This window comes from Orbicella franksi, chromosome 14 (assembly GCF_964199315.1).
Source record: "Orbicella franksi chromosome 14, jaOrbFran1.1, whole genome shotgun sequence".
In the NCBI taxonomy this organism is placed as follows: domain Eukaryota; kingdom Metazoa; phylum Cnidaria; class Anthozoa; order Scleractinia; family Merulinidae; genus Orbicella; species Orbicella franksi.
Window position 1 is genome coordinate 11,271,721 of NC_138158.1, and position 22,500 is coordinate 11,294,220.

General features: G+C 39.2%; 1 protein-coding gene across 3 annotated transcripts in view; it reads right to left on the reverse strand.

Annotated features, from left to right (window-relative positions):
* Window positions 1-1,415: 1,415 nt before the first annotated feature.
* LOC145467659 (sperm flagellar protein 2-like) overlaps window positions 1,416-22,500 on the reverse strand; it is a 54,754-nt gene continuing 33,669 nt past the window's right edge. For all 3 annotated transcript variants that reach the window (XM_081451252.1, XM_081451250.1, XM_081451251.1), the window contains 30 exons: window positions 22,066-22,201; window positions 21,308-21,399; window positions 20,800-20,879; window positions 20,364-20,397; window positions 19,902-20,090; window positions 18,990-19,193; window positions 18,667-18,776; window positions 18,030-18,157; window positions 17,554-17,620; window positions 17,382-17,453; window positions 16,296-16,497; window positions 15,817-16,051; window positions 15,164-15,308; window positions 14,016-14,063; window positions 12,845-13,013; window positions 12,174-12,275; window positions 11,268-11,335; window positions 11,019-11,089; window positions 10,718-10,817; window positions 10,044-10,151; window positions 9,086-9,163; window positions 8,380-8,430; window positions 7,581-7,763; window positions 5,442-5,534; window positions 4,897-4,965; window positions 4,648-4,806; window positions 4,215-4,274; window positions 4,049-4,129; window positions 3,592-3,717; window positions 1,416-2,922 (listed from right to left, as the gene is read on the reverse strand). In XM_081451252.1, coding sequence (XP_081307378.1) covers window positions 2,875-2,922; window positions 3,592-3,717; window positions 4,049-4,129; window positions 4,215-4,274; window positions 4,648-4,806; window positions 4,897-4,965; window positions 5,442-5,534; window positions 7,581-7,763; window positions 8,380-8,430; window positions 9,086-9,163; window positions 10,044-10,151; window positions 10,718-10,817; window positions 11,019-11,089; window positions 11,268-11,335; window positions 12,174-12,275; window positions 12,845-13,013; window positions 14,016-14,063; window positions 15,164-15,308; window positions 15,817-16,051; window positions 16,296-16,497; window positions 17,382-17,453; window positions 17,554-17,620; window positions 18,030-18,157; window positions 18,667-18,776; window positions 18,990-19,193; window positions 19,902-20,090; window positions 20,364-20,397; window positions 20,800-20,879; window positions 21,308-21,399; window positions 22,066-22,201 — 3,308 coding nt within the window. In that variant the 3' untranslated portion in view covers window positions 1,416-2,874. The remainder of the gene's footprint in view (window positions 2,923-3,591; window positions 3,718-4,048; window positions 4,130-4,214; window positions 4,275-4,647; window positions 4,807-4,896; window positions 4,966-5,441; window positions 5,535-7,580; window positions 7,764-8,379; window positions 8,431-9,085; window positions 9,164-10,043; window positions 10,152-10,717; window positions 10,818-11,018; window positions 11,090-11,267; window positions 11,336-12,173; window positions 12,276-12,844; window positions 13,014-14,015; window positions 14,064-15,163; window positions 15,309-15,816; window positions 16,052-16,295; window positions 16,498-17,381; window positions 17,454-17,553; window positions 17,621-18,029; window positions 18,158-18,666; window positions 18,777-18,989; window positions 19,194-19,901; window positions 20,091-20,363; window positions 20,398-20,799; window positions 20,880-21,307; window positions 21,400-22,065; window positions 22,202-22,500) is intronic.

Below are 22,500 nucleotides of genomic sequence, written 5' to 3' on the forward strand. Positions count from 1 at the left end.
ACCCACTCATACAGGAGACAATGTAATTTTCGGTGGTCACAAGTCGCGGGTAATTTTCACAGGTCGCGAGTAAATTGACGCGAATTGTAGATGAATACCACAAAGCGCTCGTCTAATCTCCTGCTTACGAAAGCAGCTGCTTCAACGGCTTGCGGCATGTTTAAGTGGCGGGATATACGCTAGAAACAGATGATCCTTATCTTCAATAGCGTAACACATTACGTACCAAAAATAATGATTAAAAGTTGAAGGATTCGCCTACACTGCAGTAAAAGGTCATGAATTTTACCAGGACCTTTACTAACGCCCATCTACATGTATCTATAACGGTCACGCTTACCAACTGCTCGAATAAATTTGATTGCCTAATTAAGGAGATGCTTTTTTATAAGAAAACTTAAACCGTCTCTAAACGTGCCAACGGACTCGATTCGCGCAAAGATATTCACTTGAAGAACTTGTGATCCTTTGTTATTATGCTAATTTGTGGAGACTGAAATCAAATCTTCGCATCAATTTATTCACATTGCCTTGAGAATGGTGTCACGATGACGCCGAAACGTCGGCTGTTAACTTTTATATTCGCTTCATATATTTTTCAATTTAAGCGAAAAACAGCGCATGCACGATACAGTTAGCTGAGAATATCTACCCTAAACACCGGTGGATAAGCCGCACTCGCAAATAAGCTGCACCCCGGATTTGCCAACTCAATTTTTGGAAAATTTTGTTCGATATGCCCTATTATTTATTATCTTGAAGCAAGAGAAGAAAAACGACGAGTCGGTGCATGTGAGTTTCCAGCGTTCTACTCGTTTCAGAAATTGCTCGAATTTTATCACAAGAACGGATTCCGTTGCCATTTTACTTCGTCTTTCTTATAAAGCAATAGCTTCACAACATTTCTGTAAAATAAAATTGTACTTACCTTGTTTCTTTAGGAAACTAGCAGCTCTAAGAATCAGATACCAGTTTGAAATTGCCACCATTTTTGCGTGAAGCACACATTAGACCGGGTACCAAGTTAGAAATAATAGCCAATGAGGATGGGCAAGATATTTTTGTTACCACATAATTTGCCTCACCCACCACCCCATGAAGACAAAAATATTCCTCCGTTGTCTCTCGTTAGCCTTGCGTCGCAGACAGTCTAAACCGCCGGTGTAGTCTCTCGTCGGCGTGCGAAAACTTGATTTCGACATTATTTATCAGTTCTAAATTCCAGATATTAACAATTTTCATTCGATGCATTTTCCCTTCCTATTCATTGGTCGAGATGAAAAAAGGCAGATCTCTTCCCTGAACTGTCATCAGAGAGTGATTTAAAGATGAATATGGTAGTCGAATGATAAAATAAAATAACCATGGTGGTCGAATTAATTAACAATTATTGAACTCGGTTGTGCGAGACACTGACAAATCACGATGTTTTGCGGTAACTGAGTTCAATAATTGATTTATCATTCGATTACCAATTTTGTTTTCTCTGACAGCTCAGGAAAGCAATCTGCCATTTTTCACCAGAGATCATTGTTACAATTACGCATGAGCAGAATATTATTTGCAACAAAACACATTTAGACGGTACTACGCATGAGCAGACCATTATTTGTAGGCAGTTATTTGCAGGTCATGTGGTTGGCTCTCGGCCAATGGAAAGGAAGAAAAAAAAAATGCATTGAATGATATGCCTTGGTTACCTACGGGAAAACACCCTTAACGGCGCCATTCAAACATTTAAAAGTCGCAACCAACTTGCGCAAATTTCTTGCACCGAGCACTCGTAACTTACTTCGTAAGTAAAGCGAGACGTGATTCTACTTCGATCAACGCTTACTGCTACGAAAATGGTTTCAAGGCATCTTCACTTCAGAGGCTGTCACACTTGGCGATTTTGTGCATCTTATGTCGCAAAATTTGTAAGAAAAGTTGCCTCAGTGGAGGAACGGGCACTTTTTAGGCGTGGACTGCCTGCATTTCTTTCATCTAAACTCTCTGGAAGTGCTTGGAATTCTGACAAAACACTATGCCATGATTTTCCACTTTCTTGAGTGTTCTTCTAACATCCCATATGGTTTACTGCATAGGCAAACCAGATATGTATCGCGCCCGTATATTTTTCGAGTGGTTTGTCGGTGCAACGGTCAATAGATATTACTGGCCAATCAGAGCGCGCATTTCATCTCAGTTATTGTATGAACTACCGTTAACTGCCGCTTATAAGCCGTGGGCTCATACGTAAGGGGTCTTGATGTGGTTATAAACAGAGGGGCTTATATTTGTGGGGGAGGGGGGAAGCTTAATATTAGAAAAAAAAAAACCGTTTCGAAATGAGCTGCATCAGTGTTGATCAAAATAGGTTTTCGTATCCTGGTTAAGCTTTAAAAAATCATAATAAATCGAATTCATTTCACTTTAAACTAGAGGGGGCTCATATCTGGGGATGCTCATAATTGGAAGTAATATTTTGTTTACAGGTAGAGGACCTATAACCGTAGGGGCTTTTAAGCGGGAGGGCTTGTAAGCGACAGTTTACAGTATGTTAACACACGGGTTCTTAGAAAAGCAGGGAGTGTTACATGTGAACTTTGTTATGAACGCCAGTTTATTCTAAGCTGACATGAAAGCTATAAGAAGTAACCAAAAACTGATTCTTGTTCCTTCTGTGGCAAAAAAAAAAAAAAAAATAAGACAATTCTTTTCAAATTCTTTATTGCACGCGCTAGAAATTCACAATAGGCAAACGGTGTTCGATGTACATTCACTGTACAGGCTAAATCTACAAATGTATGTGAAGTAAGTTTTCAACGAAAGTGTAGTTCCAAATCGATGGTTTACGAAGTTAAAATAATGAATAAATTAGTATTGCAGTATTTATTCAAAGGAATCTAGGGAGGAACTCTTGAAAGAGTTTCGAAGATCCTGAGGAAAAACAAAAGTAAATCGAAATAATTACTTCTTTCATCTATTTACATTGTAAACTTATATAGAACAACACAAATTCCACTTTGAAGAGAACTTCACCAGCAATTTGCAATTTACTTTAATCTTGAAGTTACTTCTCTCCCATCTAAAACTTGTTTCGATAGTAAGAACATAAAATTCGGGGTTTAAACTTCTCATATATTCACTTAACTTTTAGGAATGAAACAATTTGATTCCGAGTGTAATTTGGAATACACAAGCACGAGTGAACTTTTCAAAGAGCCCGTTGGGAAAAAGCAATCTACGCGAGTGTTAATTTATTCCACGTTGTAAGAGAAAAATCATTTGATTACTTGTTAATAATATATATGCAGCTTAAATTCAACTTTTTGCACTCAACCTCAACTTTGTGCACTGTTTGGGATTAACTGACGTGTTCTCAGCCAATCAACATGCTATAATTTTTGAATTTTTAAATTGTTTGCCGAATTTTTTTTAACTGCAGAAAACAACCCCACCCACAATAGAGCTAAAGGTACTTTTAGAGACTTCATTTTATTTGAGTTTCTTTTCAAGTGATTCGTTATTTAAATCTCGCCCCTTTACCTCTGGCCGCAATGTTCACATTTTCTTAAAGCACCTTGGTACAATGAAAAAAGATCTTACCAGTGCCTTGAACCGCTGACACATATGCACGCAGTCCTGTATGATAGGATGTTGGTATAACAGGTGGAATGGGACGGCCTCTGTTTCCTCTGCACCAAGCTCCAAAAACACTCCCGCTAAACGCTCCTGTGGAGAGAAAACGACTTATTCACGGGTGGATTCTGACATTACATAAGAATTTCCTTTTTGATACACCAGACATAGACATCTGCCATTTACGAGAATTAACGGTCCTTCTAACAAAACATCGCTATTTAAAGGCATATTTTCATTATCACCTCACCCATAAACATACTCTTCTACTAAATTCTCAGAACTTGGAATTTATAGTGTGAACAACACTGGTAAGTAATGAAATATTCATTTTTCAGTGGCTCGACAGATGCTATAAATTGTAACTATCTTGACAAAAACGCCCAACATGCATCTTTATGTTTTATCATTTCCGTTATCCTACCCTAGCAAATGCGTCATCCGGGTTAGCAGTCAAACTCAAGCGGTAAGTGTCTTCTAGTCGTCCTTCACCGTGGTGGAAAACCTATCGGTGAAACAAAACACTAAGTTTAGTAAGAACCTTGCAAGATAAATTCACAAACAAGATGGGTATAAAGACAGGATCATACCTTCATCAGGTTGTCCAATGTAACAAGTGAGTCCATTTCAGGTGGTGGTGACGTGGGTTCCTGCAATACAAAGCACAAAACAATCATTGATGTTCTATTCGCGCTACTTTGTTTCATTAATTCACTTGTGCCGGTTTCGATTGAGGAATGTGCATAACAAGGGCAGAAAATGAAACAACGTCTAATACATGAAGCCGCTTGAAGGCTGTCTTGCGTGCCAAAATGTTCAGTGCCAAGGTATTGTTTGTACGTGGTTTCTACAACTCTATACCAACAAAATACAAGCATTTTTGAAGGACACCGAATTAAATTTCAATTCTGGTCTATCGAAAAAAAAATGTATTCCAGTTGATACTCAAGCCAAACATTCCCTAATCGCTATTAGTTTAACAACCTTTCAGATCGTTTAGCTTTATAACATGAAATCCAGTACCTGGATTTGTGGAACACTGACGTCACCTCCGTAGTCGTCTGTCATTGGTTGAGGCAGATGAACTAAAGATTTGCTGGAAGGCATTGGTTGATTTGCAGCCACACTCAGGGCGCGGAGTACACCATCCAAGGGGTCTGGATCGGCAGCAAAATACAATAGCTGTCAAACAGAACAATATATAGAATAAACCACCGGTAAGCATTCTTTAAACAGGAAAAAGGATAGATCATTGATCTGGTCTCTCCTTACCATGTCAACGTAATCCAGAGAAGAGAAACCAGCGTCACGGTTATGATCGGCAAATATCTCATAAAACGCCTGCAAAGCAAACGAAAATGTAAAATCTTTGTAAATGTCAGCTAAACCAGTTCTTTGACCTTTGAAATAATAACATGAGCCTTCCTGTTGACTACGCATCCTGCTTTCATGACGTAAGTCCTACCGTATCATATGCCTTAAATATTACCTGCTAAAAGTGGGTTAATCTCTTTATGAGTTAATGCTTCTAAAATAGAACACTGAAAACTTTCAAGTCATGAGCACAGCAAACCATTAAATCCGAGAGAAATATTCCTAGAATAGGAAGTATTTGAGCCAGGAAAGCCTTAGAAACAATGATAGAAAGATGTCAATAACTTACAAGCGACTTTCGACACAAGTCTCTGAAATGAAAGAAACATTCATGTCCCGAGCAGGATTCGAATCCCCGTTTCCCTGCTACAAGTCGGGCGTGTTATCCATTACACCATCTGGGCAAATCAGTGCAAAGCACACAATATGTGTATATAACTTACGTTCTTTAGCTTTCCTTGTCTGTCAAATACAGGAGGCACATCTTGGTCCTGCGGATTTTCTAGCTCTTGTTGCCCAGAAAACCACAGATCTACCTGCTCGCAAATAATCACAAAGAAAATATTTACTTCATGTAACATGAAGATTTTAAGGACACGACATTCACAACACAAAACGATCAGTTATAAAAGAAGGAAGGATATTGGAAATACTGTCTGATTATAAAAATTCTTTCCAATGCCATCTCAACTTTGTCTACCGGGATAGGTTTCATTTACGACGTCATTTTTGCAAACTGGGTTTGAATCCAGGGCAAAATAAGTCACCGGCGAATGTAGATCACACATCACTTACTGGCTTGTCTTTTAGGATAAAATGGTAAAAACCAGTTTAAACGTCATCTCGAATTCGACTGGGCCATAGACTTCTCTTTTACACTCTAAGTCCAGTCTGGATGGTAAACTATCTAAGAAATGGTTTGTTAACTTCACGTTCCCTTTGCACTGTTGGGCATCACCGAAACGTGCACACCCCAAAAAGGCACCGTTTAACTCATTCCTAACAACCCCTCTACATTTTACCACCAGACAGGGGACATTGGGGGGGAACCGAACACTGCAGTCCCACCAAAAGATTATACAAATGCGGTAGGACCACAAAAAAAAATTCAGCAAATTCCACAATGTCAGAGATAGCCCGTACACAAGTGGCGCTTTCGTTGGCACGAGGGCAACAAAAGAGGTAAGTAAGTAAGTAAGTAAGTAAGTAAGTAAAGACTTTATTTAAAGAGGGTAGCACTAAAATAGTATAAAAATACTAACAAACCAGTGGCCCTCTAAAAATTATGTACAATACGGATGTTAAAACTATGGCATAATTATGAGATAAGATAACGAATAAAAATACAATAGATAAGAGATAAAATCAATTTAAAATACAAAAAGTATAACTAAATCACAGAATAAAATGATTTAAAAGCTGCTGTTCTTCAAAAATTTTTTTCCAAAGAGAGTTCCTAAAAGAATTAAGCGACGCTATTTTCCGCATTGATAGCGGTAAGCTGTTCCAGGCTTGACAGGCAGTCACAGTAAATGTTCTTCCTCCTTCAGGTTTACGTTTGATAACAGGGCGAGCAATATTGAAGTTGGCATACCTAGTCTGCCGTGAATGAGTGTCGCTAGTAAGCTTAAGTAAACTTTTTAAGATAGGTTGGTACATGCCACTGTAAACGCTTGTATATAATACAGCATTTAGTTAGTTTAGCCTGTTCGAAAAATGGTATCCAGTTTAGTTTGTTGAAGAGTTTGACGGAGAAGGCTTGACAATCGGCGTCTAGAATAACTCTAGCAGCCCTCTTCTGCAACTTTAGAACACGGTTAAGGCAATGTTTATCACAGCTCGTCCAAACCACATTTACATAATCAATTACCGGTCTTATCATAGTGTTATAGAAAATAAGTCGATGTTTTAGAGGTAGACAATATTTAATTCTCTGTAAAATACCTATCCGCTGCGAGAGCGTTTTACTCAGTTTCTCCACATGAGGGATAAATGTTAGTTCTTAGTCGATTTCTAGTCCCAAAAGCTTTGCACAACGAACATTCTCCAGTTGTTTTCCATTAACAACTACAGCAAGGTCATGGTTAATTCTGGTAGAAAGTCGCTTGCCAGTAATGGTAAGCACTTTTGTCTTGCTCTCATTGAGAGGAAGTTTATTAGCTGTTGCCCATTGGTCGACCTCAGAAATTGCTGTAGTCAGTGAAGTTTGTAAAACACCAACGGAATCAAAGTTAGCAGCGGAGGTTAACGTCGTGTCGTCTGCGTATAGGTCAATTTGTAAAAAGGAGCTTCGGAAACACGAAGACAATCCAATTTCAGATAGCCTATCATGTTATGTATTTTAAATTACAATGTAAAATGAAACAGTTTCGGTTTGTTTCTGATACGACTAGAAACCGAAAAGGATCAGAAAAATGTGAAGCATTTTAAAAAACGCACCTGCAGTTTCAAGATTGAAATGACCGAGGTATCGCCATCGGATGAAAAATTGACCAATACCGCAATACTGCAAACCTCAACATCCTGTCCTCCATCCTCCTTCACAATGATAAAGCAATAAATAAATATGCTATCTTACACACCTGGTCAAATTGTTCCTGAGTCACCCTCCCGAAGAATGACGAGTCCACCTCACGACACCGCTCCAGAGTCATCAACAGATCCATCTTAGAAGCTGGGGGCCAGGGCTGCGCGGCCGCCAGCAGAAATTTCCGCCAATCAATGAATTCAGTTTCTAAAGCAAGTAGTGCGCAAACGTCCTGTAACTGAAGCAACATAAATCAGAGTGATTAACACATTACGTTAATACAAGCAGTTATTTTGCTTCAGGGTTAACGTAAAAAAATGTAAAAGTAAAGATAATTAAGAATTCAAGTTTGGGGCTGAAGCGGACAACGTAACAAAACCAGGAAATTAAAACTTCTTGTTTCCAGATTGGAGAAACGTTTATTTGTTGAGTTCAATATGAGTCCTTTCGCAAACATCAATTTACAAAGTCTCTTTGCTGATCTTCATGCATTTCTTATAGTTCTAGTGTGTAGAATTCCTTTTATTTCGGAGAAAGTTTCTTCTTTTTGTTTTTTGTTTGTCTGTTTGTTTGTTTTTCTGATAACCTTTATAAGCAAATTAAGCCTATGACAAGGTTTTCTTTGTAACGATTTTGAACGAAAGCGTTTCTCAAATACAACCGGTTCTTTCATAGTAGATTCGTGTTAACTGACCTTTACAGTTTTGAGAGAGCTTTTGTTTGAAACGAAAGCACCGGCAGTGATCGACGAAACAAATTACTCAAACAGCCCACATTTCCTCAAATTATTCAAAAATTGGTATCAAGGCGTGAAATATTGAAACTAGATAACAGGTAAACGCGGTCTTCAATACCTGTGGCTGTGTTATGTTCATCCAGGAGTCTGGAAGCAACTCCATTCCGTGCTGTGTGCAAAAATCAAGCAAAACTGGAGGTTAGGCTCTGACAATTCACATAATTCACTACAATTGTAACCATGTGACACAAACACAACATAAATGTTTGCCTAAAATAGCGTTTCATCTAGCTAATTCACACCCAAAATTTAGTTCTCTCACATTTGTTAAACCAAGTTCCCATTGCACTTTTGCTTAATTTCTAATGTGCCTTACTGGTTAATTGACACTTCAATAACTCCACTAGACTGTTTATCAAGACTTAGCGAATCAAAAGCCATAATGTTTTCTCCCTTTCTTGGTGTTGCTCAGAAACACAAACACTACAATTTTTCGTAACGTGTAACGTGGCAGTACTGGCATGTGACAGTGTCCGATGGCAAAAATCAACAAGGTATTTAGACAGTGCCTCTCTCAACCTAGGTGCATAAATGGACACCGGCGAATTTAATGCTGGAGGGTGGGGGGGGGGGGGGCCCTGCGATGAATTACCACCCCATCCAGATGGGAAAGTAAGAAATACTCCTAGTCACTTCATGTCTGATGGGCCAGTTGGCTCGTATGCAGACTTCATCTTAACTTAGACATAACAGTAAGAAAGGAATAAGCTAGCTTGCACGATAAATACGATACAGGTAAGCACTCAGATGAAACACACACTCACAGTAAGAGTTGTCATATCCATGATGATGTCACAGAATGCGCGGTTAGAGATGACGCCTGTTGGGGCTGTCTCCACAAGCTGCAACGAAAAACGTAAAAACGCGTGGCGCACAGGCATTTTAAAACCATTTAAAACATTCGTTATGGCCATCGTATAAGCCTGTACACTGTGTTTACAAATGCTCACCCACAAAAACCTGGAAAGCAATTATGTAACATTACGAAACAATTGCAAGACTAATTTTACTAGTTCCTTACCGATAAGGTAGTCATAGCAGGGAGGTTTCTAATCAGTAATGAAAGAAGGAATGACGCGAAAAAAGGCTGGACATTTGTGATTACTCACCCGTTTTTGCCTGAGATTCACTCCGCGCTATCTTAATGGTCGTGTTTACCTCCGCCGACGAATTCTACGTCTCAGACAAATAATGTGTCTTTGTGTAGGTAGTTACTTAACAACAATGAAACAGAAGAACTTAACTGAATTGTGAATCCGCTCAACTAAAATATATAATCAAGCGACCTTTAATCTCTTTCACAATTTCTTTTCACGCGTCTCGCATTTAACCAGAAGCACTAATGTTAGACACATTACAGGTCTGAGGCTAATTATTCCACGTCCGAGGTAAACACGACCAATGCTGAAAATAAGTGGTATGAACTATATCACAATACAATCTTGGAAACTGATGAAGAACAATTAAACTTGCTTCCTGTCTCAAAGTCAACTACATTTTAACTGAGTGTCTATTCTTCAGTTTGGACGAAGACATTTCTTAATATTTTGATTACATAAATTTTTAACTTGCTTAAACTCGTGTTGATTCTGGAGAAAAGTTCACGTTTTTTCTCATTTTTTAGTTCGCCTATTCTCACACAAGCTTAGAAATGGCAATTGGTATTCTATACGTCCAAAACGTTCATACCATGATACATTAGGTTTAAAAACGTTGACAAACCTGTTGGTATAACTTCAATAATTGGGCCACGGTGAAGGTATCACTCTGAGGTACCTCAATAGGGCTCGGAGGAGGGGGCGGTGTGGGTGTCTTGAAAGTCTTTGTGTCCTAAGGAGGGACCAACAAGAAAGTGTTATAAAGCAAAATAAAAAATGCACCAGGGACCGCCCTCCAAGAGAGCGAAGAAATGACATTGTCGCTGAGGTCGAGGGGAAAATGATATTCCGGATAGTATAAACTGCGTGTTGCAAAACGAGGACTGCATCCTGCAGTGGATGCACAATGCACTCTAAGCACCGCATTTTGCTGTTTAAAAAGAATGTCTTCGTTTATTTCTAGGAAGTTTAAAAGTATACGTGGACCATAAAACGCAACAAAGTTAGAGCTGTAGAACAGCATAAATGACAAAAACAGATCAAGAAATGTCTGTCATGTTCATTTTCGGTTAGAATGAGAATTTATAAGATTCAAATACTTGAAGGGAGTGTTTCGATTTTGTGTTACCAAAAGGAAGTATTTTAAGTGACGAAATAAGGATGGAAGTTACCAAATACAGTCTGGACAAACTTGAAAATCCGAAGCACTGAGATCTTTTGAAATTTGCAAAATGTACAAAAAAAAATGCTATTGCAACACGGAATTTTTTAACTGTTTTCTATATTAATTATTCTTACCAGATCAACAACGAAGTCTTTGTCCTTGAGGAGACTTTCTTCTTGTACCTTTTCTTCTCTCTCGACAGCAAAACGTATCGCCTCAGCCATTTCCTTAATGCTAAGGACAAAGCAACACAAATGTGTCAAGGGAAAACAAAATCTTTGTATTCCTTTAATTTCATGGTTACTCTTCATAACACATTTCAAAACAACGACAGCTAGACGATAGAAAGGCTTCAAGACAACAAGTGAATCCTAATTTACGAGATTTATTTCCAAACTAATAAAAAAGAAATAAAAGTTAGCATTTTGTGGTCACCTTTCGACTTCTTGTAGGAACCTTTCTCCCAACCAGTCATCCATGTCTTTGTAAGTTGAATCGGCCTTGCCCTTAAAATGAATCAAAAATAAAAGTTAACTAACGTTTTAAATCTGAAAAAGCTCTCTGCCTCATAAGGGTAGAAGAAAAACTGTCCAGTCCCTATCGTGCAAGACAGTCTCATCTTGCCAACTTGGGTAGGTAAATACTGCACAGGACCTTGGCTGATCTTGCTCTTCGAAGAGTTACCTTAAGTTCTTGAAGCACTGCAATAGCGTGGTTCTTGATCATTTCCAGGCGGGTTTTCAATCCGGTATCTGCGAAGTGGGAGTAAGAAATCCTTGTTAATAACTAAAGCCCTCTGGAAGGGCGACCAGTCTGGCGATTAGATATGGAAAACAAACGTAACAAAAACCAAACAAACAAATACGATGACAAAAAGTTAAAAGCAATATAAAGGGAAGAATTTGGCCAGTTGATATGTAAACGGCATGAACTACATTCCCACCATGAGTGTAAAGCGACATTGCGATTTCACTTCACCTGAGAGTAGCTTTCATTACAGTATCGCTAATAACAAATAACGATTTTTCACTGGGTTCCTAATTTGAAAACGTCTATTGCTGTCCCGTATTTTCTCGTTCTTTCACAAGCTCAACACAAAGCAACAATTAGTGAGGATGACCTCAAACTCTGCTTTAAAATAAACTTCAGCCATGAACCGGAGTTCTACTTTCAGTAATAGGGAATTTTCGCAAACCACGACGACGAAGGCGATACAATCTCCCGAAACAAAAGGTTTGACGAGTAGAGCAATAGCTCCGCACGTGCGCTGTACACCTTATTACATTTCTTAGTCGTGAAGTGAATACACCGAAAGATGCGAAAATTCTTAAGAAAAATATAAGTCACAGTTTAAATTGATGTTGTCCTCGGCTTTGCAGTCGTCGTTCAAAAGCCTGCATTTTGCTTTCTTCTTGCGTTGTGCAATTCAAGCTTTGCGCTTTCCTTGGATAGACAAGACACATACAGATGGACGTCACAATGGGGTTTCCTTAGCACGTGGCTTTGTTAAATAATTTCAACCCATGATGCTTACAAAGATTCTTCCTCAGCCAATCAAAACACAAGCTATATCGCAGTTGTTTTGCTCACCTTCTGAGGCTACAGCTCCAAGGAATTCTTTCCTTGCTCTCTCCTTTGTCTTCTGTTTGAGTATTTCCTCCTCTGATTGTCCCTCCTGGTCTTCTGGTGGAGCTGCAAACCAACACGCAAACAAAGAAACTTCAAAGACTTTTCTACTTTACAAAAGTATGCTCCTGTACTAAAATCATGGCATGTTGATATTGAATTGAGGGATTAGAGCGGTTTTCAACTGAGTGGCTTTCAACCAAACCAAACCAGTTACGTACCGATCAGACTACTCAGTCAATCTCAGACCGCAGTAAAACCAAAACCAAAACCAAAACCAAAACCAAAGTAATTGCCTGATTACTTTCGACAGTCAATTGAAAACCGCTCTATCTAGTATTGGGAGAAACCGGTAACACTATCTTGACACACGACATGATGCACCTGATCATCTCAACTGAGAGCGCATCTTAGAGATTTAAACAGTGTAGACTTCCTTAACTACTTTACTTCAAAAAGAATTCAAATTCAAACTTGGAAAAAGAAATATTAAACTTCATATTGCAAGATTTTAAACAGGGCAAACAGCACCACCTGCAAGAACAAGATATGTAAGCAAAAAGAAGTGGATAGTTGTTTATAACATCTTTAATAACGTGCCTCCAAATGATGTTGACAGACTGAAAAGTACTTACGAGGTGGAGGAGTCTCAGTCTTAGATGGTGATCCCTTTCCTGGACTCTTTCTTCCTTTCTTGTCTTTTTTGTCTTTTGCTTTCTTTTGTAGCGCCTCTCGTTCTTTCTCTTTTTCAAGCTCTGCCTGTCTGAGAGCTTCTGCTTCTTGCTCTGTCTGATCTATCAAGGCCTGGTTGAGACACCAATCAGAGATGAGTCAGTGGGAGTGGATGAGTTACGGACGTTATACTGGGGTCAGATAAAGAGTTACTTGTGTCAGGTATGCAAGAAAAAGGAAGGGTCACCGACTTCGTTTCACAGATAAAGCGTGTGGAAAACTACCCTGACTGAAAAACTGGCACAAGAAACTTAACATGGTCTCTGAGGTTTTTGCAAAAAATACTGAGGACGTGTCAACGGAGCCAAGCAATCTTATCACATTTTGCATAAGTGGGACTGTTGCTATTCTTTCCACAAAACTTAACCAAAACAGAGGCATTTGAAGCCGTTGTACAGCTAAACAAAGAGCTCAAAAAACGCAAAATCAGCTGGTACGTCAAACCTCTAACATGTAGACACAGAAATTTTAAGAAATATTTTTTCGTAAAGTGTAGGAGAACGGTAGAGAAAGTGGTCTATCGAAAGAAAAACAAGGGAAATCGAGGATCGCTAAATCTCAAGGCTGTAGCGGTGGCCACTAGCACTATTGCATGACGCGTTCAAGATTGCTAAATCTAAAGCCCTGTCCAGAAGGGAAATGTCTGGTGACCAAACACGATCAAACATTGTTTGGTGACCAAACATTTTCCAGTTTGGACACCATGTTTGATCGTGTTGGATCGTGTTTGATAAAATTTGAAGGACATCAAACATTTGATCAAACATTGTAAAACATTTTGTTCATTCAAACATGTTTGATACCGTTTGGCCACTCAATACAACACGAACATGTTTGGTCGGAAAACAATGTTTCACGATGTTTGGTCGCCAAACATTTCCCGTTTGGACAGGGCTTAAAGGCTGTAGCAGAGCCCACTAGCACTATTACCGATTATTTTATTAATTAGCGCACGCGCTCCATCTATGACGCGTACCGTGAATTGCATGCGCAATAAGGATGCGCAAAAACGATTAACGTAAACGTCCTTTAAAGGAAATTGGTACTGAATTGGTGAGTTCAACTTTCACTTACCAATGTCTCAATGACCGTCAGGGCCATGATATATGCATCAAAGACAAGCTGAAGGGTTAAGAAAAATATATATTCAAAACATTCAAACTGCCACTTCCTGTCACCAAAACGTAGCCAAGTACATGTCATTGTTCTTAAATGTTTCAGGCTAACTGCAAGGAAGCTATCCCAAAATTCCATTATTGGCCCTCGGGGCTTGTATTTATTTCATTTATATTACCCGCCCAAAATCCCATACCAGGGAATTTGGACAGTTCCCCGAGCAACATAACCAAAATGTAATACGCCTACATCCTAGTCCAATTTGGACCTTTGACTCGTCCAGTTTGAGGTGTCCTCGGAATTTTTTTTTCATCCCATTATTTCCAAATTGGACAGGATGTAGTCCTATTACATAATCAAATCAGTGATACTTGTGCGATGGACTAATTTTGGGGTAGGCTTATTTTCGAGTTGGGCTGTTTTCGACCAGAGGGAGGTTATGATGGAAATATATTTTATATTTTGTAAGACCTACTGTCAGAAAAATCTATGTGTTTTCGAAATCCGCATATGCGAACCTTTTTAAATATAACTACATAGCCCAGAAAAAAAGGGAAAGGCTTCCACAGACAAGAAATGAACATTACAAGTTTCTTCGCATACTGAACTGACAAAACAGAAAGCAGCAGCTACAGTAAACAACTTTTATAATGAAGGAGTTATAGTTTTCTTTAGCAGCTAAGTCCGTGAACTTGTATCCAAAGGGGATTATTGTGAGAACGACCTTTGCGTGTAAAATTTTTAAGAGGGAGGGAGGTTATTTATCGAGGGAACTTATCTAAATTTTAAAGGATATTGCGACATACTAAGCCTTAAATGATGCAGTTTCAGACTCAAATGCTACTCTAATGATGCAGAAATAAATGGAATCCTCAAACTAAGGAAAAAAGCACACCTTAGGAATACCAATAAACCAAAACTGGAAGTAGAATAGTTAATATTGTGGAAGGCCGCATGAAATAACAAAGGCAACAAAGACTGAGACATGAACGACGAATGAAAAAAGTAGAAAATGCAGACCTAAGGCTTGTTTTTTTACTTAATGGGGCTTCATTAACTATTTTTGAGCCCCGTTGTTTTTTCACCCTCTACAGTGCAGTGCTTACCTTCTCATCCGGGTCTGAAGGCGGCACTGGTGTGTCAGGTTTATCGGGGTCAGCGGATTTATCTTTTTTCTTGTCACCTTTCTTGTCCTTTCCTTTTCCGGTGCCTGGTTCACCAGACTTTGGACGGCGGGGAACTAACGGAATGCTGGAAAACAAGGAATTATATAAAATTGGCAAACGATCCACACCGACACAATTCAACAGACGATTAAAAATCGATAAAGAGAAATTTATTCCTTTAAAGGAACCATCCTTGTTCCTTTATGGCTTGGTGTTTTTCTATCCTAGTAAACTACTATTTTCAGGTTTCCTTCGATTCATAAGAGCTCCTTTACAATTCCAAATTAAAGACATTAAGGTGATGTTACAAGGTTTACTAGCTAGTTTGACTTTGCTGTTTGGGGGCGCCCTGCATACAGGAACCTTAATTACTATACTTGCTGATAATCTCTCGCTTGAAAAACAACACTAGTATGAAAACTTTCTTTCTTTTGTATAAATCAAGTCTGTATACCAAGAAAATACAAGTGAGAAGCGGGATTTCCATGGTATATCACGAGAGAACTTTGCAAAACTCTTTTATACCACGTCATAGAAAATACAGTGGCCAATTCAAATCAATGGCTCATAACTTAAGGAAATATAAAGCCTACCGAGGTTTCTGTTCTTCATCTAGTGTTTCTGTAGGTTCAGGCGTCTTTGAAGCACCTTTATCCTTATCTTTCCTCCCCGACGGACTCTTCACCTCAGTTTTTTCAGCAGCTGCTAAGTTTGTGGCACTTTCGCTACCTCCTGACTTGGACGAAGCTGACTGCGGTCTTAAAGTCAGCGGAAGTTCCACAAGAGGTAAGCGCGCGTGGTCACTGACTGCTTCACACGGTATTTTGCCTGAAAATACAACACGATGAGTACGACCATTTAATAAAACTTCTGTTATTACATGTAAGTGCAACTAGTAAACTAACGAGTTGACATTACAGATGTTTTGTTTTTTGTTTCAAAAGAAAAAAATGCGGGCGTCCAGCTGAAAAACGTTCCTTTGAAATGATCTGAAAAAGGATTTATGATTCTAAAAAAAAGAACCTGAGTTCAGTTAGAAGATACAGCAACCTTAACTTCTACAACAGCTCACCTTCCATGCCCACATAGTAATCTCTCAACAAGCGCACGGTATCTTGATATCTGTCCACCTCTGCCTGCATGAGTGTGATGTAGAAGTTTGTCAGTAGACCCAGCCGATCCTCCAGCCATCCTTCACTTATCACTGACTGCCGCTCCTTCTCTGCCAGCTCTTTGCGGTTATCACAGATATCGAACAGACGGTCACAAAGATCCTAAAAAACAAAACCAAGCAGACGTTTAAAGCCAATTAACAACAGTAAAGTAAACGTGCTTTTACAGTGGAATAACGCTTGCCTACTTCGCAAGATGTTCCGAGACGTTCGGAAAATGTTTGCTGATCCTGTTGACAAATCTTGGTGGAAAAAAATTCCTTGAAGAATCTAACAACTTTTTTTTAAGTATGGGGGGAGCTAAAACGTTCACACTAATTTTGTAGATATCCATTAAGTTAATGACCACTATACACAAAAATTAATAAATCAACTAAGAAGACCTCAATAAGCATTATCAGTTTCTATGTTATCCAAAAAAATCTGAGCGAATTCAGAGGAATACCTAACTTTGCAGTTTGAGTGAGAATCCAAGGGAAGAAGTATAACGCATCCTGTCAATTACACGACAAGCTCACGAGATAGTTTTCTGAACATGCACGAGTACTAGTGCTGTTTTTCTTGGTTGAATAATGACAAAGACTTTAACATCCTTCAATTACAGTGGAAACCCGCTTTACGATCACCCGTTTATACGGCCACCTCGTTATTACGGCCACTTTATTCTGGCCCGAACAAAAGCTCAGTCAGCCATTTTTTTTAACATTATTTAAAGGACCCCACCACGTAAATAAGGCCAGATTTTTGCGGCCCGTCGGTGAAAGGATGAACGGGGTTCGACTACACTTCTACAAACATTTGCCAAAAACGCAGTGTCAAATCAATAGGACAGCTTAACGTTCGTCATCTGAACAATGTAGGAACTGATCAAACCTGTTAAATCACAAAAATACGCTTATAGGAGTATTTTCCTGAACGATCTTCACTATAGTGGTTGCTGTGGAGTTGTCAGTGACGAATAGAAAGTTTATATTTGTGTTACGTACATCAAGTTGTTGATGAAGTTCAGCCTTGGTATCATCGTCTCCCCTCATGTCTTCAGCCACGTCGTTATATGACTGCAATATAAACACACAGGTAATCTGGTTTACAAATTCAATTCATGATGCTGACAACAAGCTGGCATTAAACATGCACGCGGCAATCTTTTTACCGTACCTTCTGCCATTGCAGAACATACTCTTGCTTCTCATCTGGTCTCTTCAAAAACTCGACAAAGTCTTTTCTAGTAAAGCAAAAGTATAAAGAATAAATCACTGAATCAATTTAAGGTGAGACAATGATTAACCAAAACACAGTGCTTCAGTACTTTTCAGTTAAAATTATTGGCGACTTGTATGTTTTCAGTTACGTTATAGCTGTTTGTCAGTTATTAGTAATGATTTTGAATTTTTGATACACCCTTTGCCTTTTTGAGCAGTCTGTTTACAGATTTCGGTTCAGTGTTTGCCTCCTTCCCACATGTCAGTAAGGAGGTTAATATCCCTTTTTGCACTAATTTTGTGGTGGCTATTTATTATTTGAAGACCCTGGGAGAACAACCCATGTAAAACGTATGTCACAATAAAGCAATCAGCAAAAATGGTGCCATCAAAAGGAGCAGAAGTGTTGCATTATTTGCTGCCGCTCCTAACCTTGTTCCGTAGAAATATCTGTGAATAAGTTCCCTCTCGTTTCTGATCATTCCAAAAACCTTTTTACATGATTCCACGTAGACTTCTTCGATATTCTCCCATTGCGAGGTAAGAACTCCAGCAAAATTCTACAAGACCACAAAGATGACACATGATTAAAACAGCAGGGTCAACAGAAAAGTGCAAGAAATACTTCAATCACGGAATGAAAGCTTTAGCAAATCTAAGCAAAATTTCGAGGAAATCTGAGCTCAAAAGTGTTTGTCCACATCCAAGCGAATCTCTACCATCGTTAGCCATTAGGTAACAAAGTTAGCTAGGCAAGTGAATATATGAAAGATCATACATTTGAACTGGGGAGAAAGAAATGAAGATATGATTGATCACACCAGTTATATAGTTATTACACAAGTTAAGCAGTTGTGAAATTAAAGCCTGAAAAAATCTTCGTTTAAAAGTTTTCTGCAGTAAAAAAAAAAAAAAACACTTTTTCGCGCTTGGGGAAATGAAATGGCTGAACTCTGGTTAGTTCCACTCTCTGTCGTACTTATTTACGTAAACGTACCATTGATAAAAATTCCAAACATCGACAAAGCCGCTAGAGAGAAAGTTATATTGACTGAAAGACAAAACACACCACATCAATAGGCTGATCCACGTATTCCCAGTCCTCGGATCCAGGCTCCGGCTCAGGCGGTCCTTGTGGCTCGGGAGGCTTCTCCTCCTCCAGTTCCTCAGCGCCTTTTTCTGAGGAAAGCAAATTGCTACAGTAACTTTTTTCACTAGAATAATCACCTAATAACTGTTACAAATTTCGAACAAGTTGAAATGCATACAACTTTCAACACACCAATACGGGCCAAATTGCTTCACTGGAACGTTATAAAGAGGTTCAGGAAACCAGCTAGACGAGGATACACAATCAATTAATTCAACAAGAAGCAAAATATCAGTACATACTTGGAGACTTGGCTCTTTTTGATCCGGGTCTTGATCCCTTGGACCCAGGCCTTGAGCCTTTCCTTGACGCCGACGGAGACTTGGATCCTGATCTTGAGCCTTTCTTAGAACTGGGAGGGGTGGGGCTGCGGCTTTTAGTTCCCTTCTTAGAGGCGGTCGGGGAGGGCGAACGGTCCTTTTTGCTCTTTCTGGACTTTGGCGAACCTTGTAATATGAAGGATGGAAACATTGGTTAAAAAACCTTGTCAAATATTGTCGACCGACTCTCCACGACTGTCAAAACTCTAAACTAAAGAAATAACAGCGCCATTGCTGACTATAATTATACTGGGCAGTGTAAACCACCATGGTAAACCGATCAACATTCACAAGAGCGGGAGGTCAGGAGAAGTGAAAGTCATCGCCTGTACATGGTTGGTCGAACAAACAACGTCTGCATTCCGATTGGTTAGCTATATATAGCACTTTAAACAAGTTTTACCAACCAATGATGCCATTCTGAGCAAACAACGCGATCAAAGTGAATAAATACTACATTTAAAAATCTTCGTGGTCGCGTTACACCGCTGCAAAGCACTGGAACTCACTTATGATATTCGTGCTTTTGCTGGCTCAAAAGAGTTTTTGAGGCAAATTCGGATGGTAAATTTTACGAGTTTGTATATTGGTTTATAGTTTACTACAGTGTACATGCTCTTATTGATCATAATGCTCATTGCTTGCATTTTAAGCTTCCTACATTGTAGGATTTTAAAGCTGTATTTTTAACACTTGTTGTATTAGTTACTTTGGTTAACATACATTAATTACATTTTTGTTGCGGACCACCTGTGAACTAGCAAAAGCTAAACGTGCTTTCACGTTAAATAAAGTATGTATGTCTGTCTGTCTGTCAATCACTCTGTAACACACCTGGTTTAGAGTCTCCCTTAATCTTTGTGGTACCCTTCTCCGATTTGACTTCGGATTTGGCTCCTGCCTCAGACGGGGCCTCGGACGTTAGAGGTACACTATCAGGAGGAACTGTAGCACCTTCACTTCCCGGGCCCTCGCTTGGGGGCCCGTCACCTTGCGTGGTTTGAGCCCCAGTTTGTGCTTCACCTTAAGAGACATAACACACACAAATAACAAGCGTCAAGAGGAAGTAAACGACCGCGTCAACGTATCCTTTTAAGGTTCTAGTCTCAAACTCGGAATATTAATTCTCCATAATGATCTTCATGATTTCTTTTAAAATGCAAGCTCTGAGAATACGGAAGAACATCAAGACAGTATTCTCTAGATCATGATTAAGGCTAGATGTAAAACCTAAATCCTAAATTGTTAATTGGATCGTAAATTGTTCCCGAGAAAAACAAGAAAGATGAATATCACCTTCAGCTGCTTGTCCTGGCTGTACGGAAGGTTCCTGTTTAAAGTAAAATCCTGTATTAATTATCACAGCTATAACTTCCATTAAAGAGCTTAATCACTTATACATGTATTAAAGGGGTATTGTTTTCTTAGATGTACTCTTATTTTAAGATTAATGTGATTGATTGACTTGTTATACGAGGGTTTTTCCTAAATTTCGGGTATAGAGGAATTAATTTGAAGTTGAAAAGGAGCTCAGGCTTCTGAAAATAATGACGTAGAAAAATTGTATAAAAAATCAGAGTCCTCTAGAAAGACATGGAGACGTTCCGGTTCATGTTTACGGCCGGGATGGGGAAAAAGAAATGACAAATACAAATCCATACAATCCACAGCAGATTTCCTGACAGTCCCATATTAGACAAATGGCGACTCTAACAACGTCTTGTAAACTTACAGAGGGAGTTTCCTCGGGTGGTGCAATTAACTTCTGGTAAGTTTCATTCAGTAAGGCGGACACTTCGTCGTACAGTTCCTCTAAAAACGAAACAAAAAAAATGTATGTAAACAGATAGTAATCCCTTGATCATTAGAGAAAAGCAGTTTCATTTACGTGGAGTTGAGATAGAGGGAGAACAGACAGACAGACAATAGATTTCAACGTCTAAGTAGTGACAGCTCCGTCTGTTGGTAATAATAACAGGACCTTTTCAACTCACGGAGAAATAATGAAATCCTAAACTCAGTACAAATGACACACAGAGAAAGCAAGATGCAGGATAAATGTCATATTAATTAATAAAATTTGAGAATGAACCTTTTGTTCCTTCAAAAGTCAGTTAACCAACCAGTTTTAACAAACCACAACTATTTACAATATGAGAGTTTGTTATTGATATGATTTTTCACTCGCAAAATCAGCTTATGTATATGAAAATGAAACAGAGTATGTCTGTACGTCTTACCTTGACCAGTATTTGCGTCAACCCGCTGAAGAATCCCGAACTTGGTGAACCATTTTTCCAGCTTCGGCCAGGCGTCAACAAAACCTACGATCCTGCAACAAACAAACAACGTCAACACTGTTTAGGAGTTTCTTTAGCATACCGGGGGATGCTGCAGTCTGTAACACTGAAAAATGACTTGAGCCAGTAGAAAAACAAACCCTAGCCTGCGAATGCAGACGTATTTCCGACTGTCGCTTGTCTCCGCCGAAAATAACGTCTGCGAACCCGAGCCTGGAAACGATTTCTGTGACGTAACGACTTTTGTTTCCCCTTGGCCAATCAGATTCCATGATAGAATGAAACTCGAGTGCTCCTCGCAGCGAATACCCCGCGCAGTAGTTCTGGGGCTACTTGAGCTAAACTGTGATTGGCTTAAAATTCCTACGTCACAGAAATCGTTTCCTGGCTCGAGTTCGCAGACGTTATTTTCGGCGGAGACAAGCGCCAACCGGAAATACGTCTGCGTTCGCAGGCTAAACAAATTCCAAAAATGACTAAATGCAATTGCTTTAAGGTAATCGATGAAGCCTGCGAACACTGAGGCGCTTGAGCGGTTTATCTCAAGTATTGCGCTCGCACTCTGACTCGCTAAACCTCACGCTCTGCAAGTTATAATCAGTCTAGATAACTGTCACGAAAATTTGTCACATATGACGATTAAAACGATTAAATAAACTGCCGAACAAAGGAGCACAGCTGTTGAAACGCAGACAAACCTCTGTTGGACCTGCTCGCGGTCATTTGACGGATCAGTAACAGGAACAATCTTCTCTTGTTTGTTCATTCCTGTGTAACTGCCCTCCACTGGAGGATTGTACTCTTGGTGGAACTGTTCAGCAGACATGGGATCATCTGCAAGTAAAAAACCATCATGAAAAACCTCCATGACATTTATTGACGAGGAGTCCTTGGTGTCAACCCTTAAGGTCATTCTTCACAAATAAAAGTTTCCGTACGATTGTTTTAAACTTTCTCTGAATTTTCCCCGTCAAGCACTGTTTTGAAAAATGCAATAAATAAGATAGGTCATCATACACGCAGAAAGAGATACTACAGGCCAATCTTACGCCATTCATGCCTAATCGCGTGCGTTATTTCATCAGTTCACGTAACATTTTGCGGTAGCTGGAAGCGAAGTTTTTTAAAGAAAT